The sequence below is a fragment of the Bison bison genome, unplaced genomic scaffold (genome assembly GCF_000754665.1).
Source record: "Bison bison bison isolate TAMUID 2011002044 unplaced genomic scaffold, Bison_UMD1.0 scf7180017864038, whole genome shotgun sequence".
NCBI lineage: Eukaryota > Metazoa > Chordata > Mammalia > Artiodactyla > Bovidae > Bison > Bison bison.
The window spans coordinates 957,512-964,603 of NW_011494610.1; the positions used below are offsets into that span (position 1 = coordinate 957,512).

General features: G+C 51.2%; 1 protein-coding gene across 1 annotated transcript; it reads right to left on the reverse strand.

The window, feature by feature from the left end:
- Positions 1-2,860: 2,860 nt before the first annotated feature.
- On the reverse strand, positions 2,861-7,092 carry LOC104985106 (thyrotropin-releasing hormone receptor-like). The gene is given in 3 exon segments (XM_010835115.1): positions 2,861-3,175; positions 6,362-6,471; positions 6,474-7,092. Coding segments are annotated over 3 exon segments (1,044 nt in total).

Below are 7,092 nucleotides of genomic sequence, written 5' to 3' on the forward strand. Positions count from 1 at the left end.
CTCCGCCCAGCCCTTCGCCCCCGGCCCTGAGGGCTCGGAGCTCCCTGCCAACCCTTTAACTTGCGGGTGCACCCGCTTCGCCCAGGTGACCGCGGAAGGGCGGGTTCCGGACGCTGCAGGACTCTTTCCCCGGAACAGCCTACAGAATTGGAACGCGGACTCGGCAGAAAACTGGAAAGCACGGTAGGTAGCGCACTGGCAATGGCACATGCGCAGAAGAGGCCGCCGGGCCGTCCTCCCCAGGGTTCCCCAAGGGACCGTCCACGCTTTTCCAGACTACATTCTCCATAAGGCTCCGCGGCCGCCGCCCACAGCGGGGCTCCTTAGAGGAGCTTCTGCTGTCATTACCCGGCTTGGGTGATTGCCTGGAACCATTAATACAAAAAGAGTGCATATGAACTTCATCGAAGACTACAGATGAGAAGTGAAGATGACAGACTATGAAATGTCCCCCCAAATGCAAATGATTCCCCAGGCCTTATCTTTCTCTTAAACTTGTAGGAACACCAGAAGGGCTTCCCAGGTGGCGCTACTGGTAAAGAATCCGCCTGCCAATGTAGGAGACATAAGAGATGCGGGTTCAATTCCTCTATCCGGAAGATCCCCCGGAGGAGGGCATGGCAACGCACTCCTGTATTCTTTTCTGGAGAATCCAATGGACAGAGGAGCCTGGTGGGCTAGCTCAATAGGGTCGCACAGTCAGACACGGCTGAAACGACTTAGCATTAGCAGAAACACTAATCCGTTATTCTTCCTGCTGTTGTTCCCATTCAACATCAGAAAATGCACTGGGGAATATGCCCAGTGAGCATTTCACATGTGAGAAAGCCTTCTACCTTAGCCTGGATCTCAAAGGGGAGCAATCAGAAAAATGTGTGTTGCATGGTTGCCTGGCTTAGTGGTTTGGAAAGAGTAGGATTGAAGGAGTGAGTGCAGATAAGAATATTAGAGGAAAAAGAAGGAATTTATGGCGCTGGGCAGAAACTGTGAAGATCTTTGTGTTTGTATTAGTTTTCTATGACTATGTAACAAAGTGTTAACGACCAGGGTTCTTGGTCTCCTTAATCAATAGGAATTGATAAGAAGCCAGACAAGAAATTCAGGCAAGGCTTTATTGGGGCCTCTGCTGCAGCAGTGGGGAGTGAAGGCAGAGGGCACAGGTTAGATTCCTAGTCGGGGAGCTAGAAGTCCACATTCCTCTCAGCCAAAAAGCCAGACTATAACAGCAAGAGAAATATTGTAACAAATTCAATAAAGACTTTTAAAATTGTCCACACATAATATTTTTTAAAGAAATAAAGCATAAGACAAATCTATTAAGCATAATTCTGGTTTTTTTTTTACATATACACGTTTAGATAAAGTTATGTACATTAAATACATATGATTGTGTAAATTTAGATGAAATTTAGAAAGATATTGCAAGAATGAGGGGGAAACAGGGAAAGGGGCTGGGGTCTTGAGTTCTACAGCTTCCTAGGTCTCCAACTCCAAGCCTCAGTCCTGTCATCACAGAGCTCAGTGACTGGTCCTCGGAAGTGATGATTAGTCAGGGAGTCTAGCGGGAGGGGAGGGGAGAAGTAGGGGAAGCGTGGGAGAGGAGGGTAGATGGCCGGAGGGAAGACAGGAAAGAGAAGAAACCAATAAAAAGGCAGACGCGCAAGCAGATATTGGATAATGCAGTTTCCACTGTGGCCACTAGGTAGAGGTATCATCACAGATCAGTGGCCATTGAGGGCAGGTGAACTTCGTTGCCCGGGTAGAAGGCTGCCGCTGCTGTTAATCTGCGTCGACTCCTCTGTGGTTGATATCCATTATTGTTAGTTGTTTCGCTTTTGTTTGGTCCTCCTGACATCTATACCACTTTTTCCTGATAACAAGCACTTCCATTTTTCTTTGGGGAACAACCCTATTCCCATTAAGGTCTACCATACACACTCACATAGGCTGTGCACTGAACAACCTCATGGGATCTGTCCATTTTAGACTGCTGGGTGGTGCCCACTGGAACCGAGCAGTGCTCAGCCTGCACAACTGTCAGTGTCAGCCATTGAATGATGGTCCAGTAAGCTACCCATCCTACTTCTGGTCTAGGTGGAGTGGATTCATTCTGATATGGATGCCATGAAGTCACTGCCCAATTAATTCCTGCCATGTGGATCCCTGGAGTTATCCTGGTTACGATTCTTTCCAGCTCCAACCAATTCCTTTCTGATTTCATTAGGCAGAGATACTTTCTGTTGCCAACAAAGAACAACAAGTCACAATCTGGACCTCAAATCTTCCTCAAACTGGAAGCCAGATCTCAGCAATGGGTCTTGAGTATTAGGATTAAAACTTGTTTTTATTCATTATCTATTCATTTGTTGCTCAGCTGGTAAAGAATCCACCCGCAATGGGGGAGACTTGGGTTCGATCCCTGGGTTGCAAGGATCCCCTGGAGAAAGGGAAAGGCTACCCACTCCAGTATTCTGGCCTGGAGAATGCCATGGACTGTATAGTCCATGGGGTCATAAAGAGTCAGACATGACTGAGCAACTTTCATTTTCATTCATTCATTTATTCATGTAATAAATATTTGGGAGCACCTCTTAGATTTGTATATTTATTGAACTGGGAAACTGTTTTACTAAATACACAAATCTAGGCTGTCTGTGATATAAATAGTGATCCCTAGGGTGGTGCAGTGCACAGCTTGTGCACCTCTCCCGAACAGCCCTGGACACCACTCTCTCCTCCAATACCCATGTCTCCTCAAATGCATGGAGACCCCTTCACCTCAATAGGGGTAAATGGGGGGGTCTCGACGTGAAGTGGCAGGATCCCCTTCCTGTCTGGACATCACGCCCCCTGGTTTCTTCTAAGAGCCCAGTCTGCCCTGGGAACAGTCTCTGATGACCCTGTTGTAAACAGGGCTGGCCTCCTGGGGCGGGGGCTTGGGCCGGGCCATGTGGCACTGAAACAGTCCATGGAAGGCCTCCCGGAAACGCTGGGACATGAGGGCATAGACGATGGGGTTGATGGCGCTGTTCACGTAGATGCAAAGGCGGCAGAAGAGAAGGAAGCCGAGGTTGAGGTAGGGCGGGCTCAGGAAGGAATTCACCACCACCAGGGCGCGGTAGGGCAGCCACAGCAGAGCGAAAAGGACCACCACCACAGCCAGCATCTTGGTGATCTGCCGAGTAAGACAGGAAAACAAGAAATTCAAGGGTGCCCAGGGAGAATCCTGGCTTCCAGGGTGCTCTGTAACACAAGAGTGTCCGGGCCTGGCCAATCTGTGATTGCACGCACGTCCTCACTTCAACTCCATCCTCACCGAGAAAACTGCTCTGCATCCTTCTCTGCTCTGCTCAAGGCTTCAGAAACCTCCCAGCTCCAATCCACCTCCAAAGCCTTTGAATGGGCGGCTCCCACATACTGGAAGCAAATTCACTCATCCACTGAGCTTCAGGACACGGTACTGCTGCCATCATAGGTGGACACCAGAACTGAAGGCGTTCATGCCAGTAAAGAATGTACAATAGTGCCAGGCACATGAGAGATGCTTTTGTGGGTTTATTGTGGGTTTACTGCTGCTGCTGCTGCTACTAACATAACCTCTATACCACTATTGCAACTGTGTGAGGTTCAGAGCAGGCACAGCTGGGTTAGAATCCTTGCTCCACCGCAAACCAGTTGTTTGGCCTCGGACTGTCCCTCTCTCCAGTGGCTTCTCCCCAACAGACCCAGCCACACGCTTCCTTCCGGCTCTTTCACTCACCCTGCCCCCTCCCTTCTGACTCTTCTTCCTGCCTTTGCTCTTGGCCACCTGTTTGCCTCTCCCTGCTCCCTCCTCTTCACTTCCTGAATCTTCAGATCTCCGCAGCACTTCCCTCAAAGCACAGACTAAATGAAGCCTCCAAGAGGAGTGCACGCTGGAAGGTGTTTCAAAAGATGCAGTTTCTAAATTCTGGAATGAAATCGCCACAAGGGGACGTCTGTCGAGGGAGCTAATACTGCGGAGGCTAACAGCGCACACGAGCCCCGGACCCCGGAGTCCTCAGTGATCTCTCCAGAGACCAAAACACAGCGGCAAACGTTATGAGCTTCAACTGCTCAAATAGTCTTTAATGAGCTTAATGAGCTGCAACTGCTCAAATAGTCCTGTCACCGGTTCTGCGACCAGCAAACCCTGGACACATTCAATCAGCTCTGGGGAACAGGGGAGAGACAACTTTCTCATCAAGCTACCCTGGTTTTCCAGCGTAGGATTACTTCTTAGAGTTTGTGAGTTTAGTTCCTCTCCTAAGAGGCTTGGCTCTGGCTGAGTCAATAAATTCATGTTATATAATATTCTCCAGGAACCATGAAAAATCACACAAATTCCCTAGAAGGTCTTGACTTCTGACTGTACCAAATTCAGATCCTGTTCCATTCTATTTTATGTTCACTTGGGTGAGAAATACCAGCAGGGTGGTGGGCTCTGGAGTCAGGTTTCAAATCTTGGTTCTGTCATTTACCAACTCTGTGACCTTGGGCAGCCCTTCTGTGACCCAGTTTCCTCTGAGATGATGACATATGATACATCATGGAGTTGGTGTAAAAACTCAACGTTATAAAAATAAAACATAAATGCCCCAACAAAACAATAGCAATAGGTACCATATATTGAACACTTACTATATGTCAGATTTATATTTACTACCATCCATTGAGGTAGATAGACACTATAATTATTTTTTTATTTTCCAGTGGAGGAAATCAAGTCTCAGCAAGGTGAAGTGACTTACCCAAAGCCACACAGCAAGACATTAGCAAAGCTAGGGGCCAGAACCTAGGTCTAGAATACTCTTTTAGCTTCTAGAAGTTTCGCCTACAGCATAGATCAGGCAGGATTTTGATCCCAGTCCTTCCAGGTTGAGCCTGAGAGCAGTAACAGTAGTAAATAAGTGGGAGGGCAGGAGTTGCATTTGTCTGGAACCTAAACTTTCTATTTCAGACCTGCTCAGCCCGTGTCCTGCCACCTTCTCTCTAAAAACTACTTTGATCTAAGTTGTCTGCAAGCAGGATGGGCCAAAGGGGCTTTTGGACGCAGCTGGAAGAGCCCCCCAACAGTGTGCCCATCCCAAGAGGCAGGGAGATGGCACAGATGGTTCTTGCCTGGCTCAGGAGTGATTCAGCCAGGACGAGGTGCCTCTGCCTCCCACATGAGCTGTGGGTCAGGGTGGAAGGCTGAAGATAAAGACCAGCTGGACCCAGAGAGCGCTCCTCCCACCTCCATTCCTGGAAACCCCGTGGTATGATGAAACTGCTGGAACAGGGGTGAGGATACAGGGATGGGCAGTTGGGTTCCTGCTCCCAGGTCCCCTTTTGTGTCACCTTGGTCACTCCCTTGTCCCCTCTGCCTGTTGCCTTGTCTGTAAATTCAGGTAGTAAACCTCCCAAACAGGAGTGATTTCAGGAACCATCAGATAATCAGGCACACAGCAAGCGCTCAGTAAATGCTGGATTCCTCCCCAGGATCCTTCCTCCTCTTGTGCTTTCAGACTGTCCACTGAAGCAGCTTTAGCACCAGAGGGTGTGGAATTGTCTTGGAAAGTCACTTCACCTCTCTGAGCCTCACTTTCCTCATCAGTAGAAGAAGGGGAATAACAGGTATGGTGGAGGGACTCACTGAGGAAGTATAATAATAAACCAACGTGAATTTAGCCTTTAGGGTCGGACTCTTCACGACCCCATGGACTGTAGCCTGCCAGGCTCTCCTGTCCATGGGATTTTCCAGGCAAGAATACTGGACTGGGTTGCCATTTCCTTCTCTACGGGATCTTCCCGACCCAGGGATTGAACCTGGGTCTCCTGGACTGCAGGCAGACTCTTTACCATCTGAGCCACGAGGAAAGCCCAAATTTGTGACATCAACTCTAAATGAATTATTCCATTTCTGTGGGCACTCCAAAGTGCTCCACATTGCCCTTATCTCGTACAACAGGAGAGGAAACAGGCTCAGAAAGGCAGAAGTGATCTCTCCCAAAACAAGCCCAATAAGTGTCACGACCTGGATTTGAGCTTGACTCCAGAGGGCTTCCCTGGTGGCTCAGACGGTAAAGAATCTGCCTGCAACGCAGGAAACCTGGATTCCATCCCTGGGCGGGAAAGACCCCCGCCCTGGAGAAGGGAGTGGCTACCCACTCCAGTCTTCTTGCCTAAAGAATTTGGACAGAGGCGCCTGGTGGGTTACAGTCCACGGGGTCGCAAATCAGACACGACTGAGCCACTAATCCGTTCACTACATTTTTGACTCCAGAAGGGGCCAAGGTGCCATCCACCAATCTGCTGCAGGCTCATTACAGGGGTCTGAAAGAGCGGGGGAGGAGGGCCCTACCTGCTTCCGGGAATGGAAGGCACCCCTCCTGCCGTTGGAAGACAAGCGCCCTTGGCCAGCGGGGCCGCCCTGGTGCACAGAGCCCGACCGTCCAGGGTCGCCAGGGGGCGCGGCCCCGGGAAGAGGACGCGCGCTATTAGCGCGTAGCACACGGTGGCCAAGCCGAGGGGCAGCGCGTAGAAGAGCGTGAAGTCCAGGAAGTAGACAGGCAGGTAAAGGGAGCGCGACACGCGGTAGCCGCACTGCACCTGCACACCGTCGGCGTACGCGGTCTCGCGCGTGTCCACCAGGAAGAGCCAGAGCACACAGTAGGCGCCGGTGCCCAGCCACACCAGCGCCGCGATGCGCTTGGCGCGCGCCGCCGTACACAGAGCCTGGGCGCTCAGAAGGCGGCAGATGGCGAGGTAGCGCTCCATTGTGAACGCGGTGATGGAGCCCGTGGACGCGTTGATGCCCACGTACTGCAGGTAGGTGATGCCCAGGCAGCCGGCGTGGCCGAAGATCCAAACCTGGGCGGAGGCCGCCTCGGTCACAGCGGGCACTCCAGCCGCCAGGAGCACCAGCAGGTCCGCGGTGGCCAGGCTCACCAGGTAACAGTTGGTGGACGTGACCATGTGGCGGCTCCGGACCACCACCAGGACCACCATGGCATTCCCCGCCACACCCACGGCGCACACGAGGGGCACCAGGGTCAAGGTCACTGCCTGGACAGTCAGTGGGGGGCGGGGCAT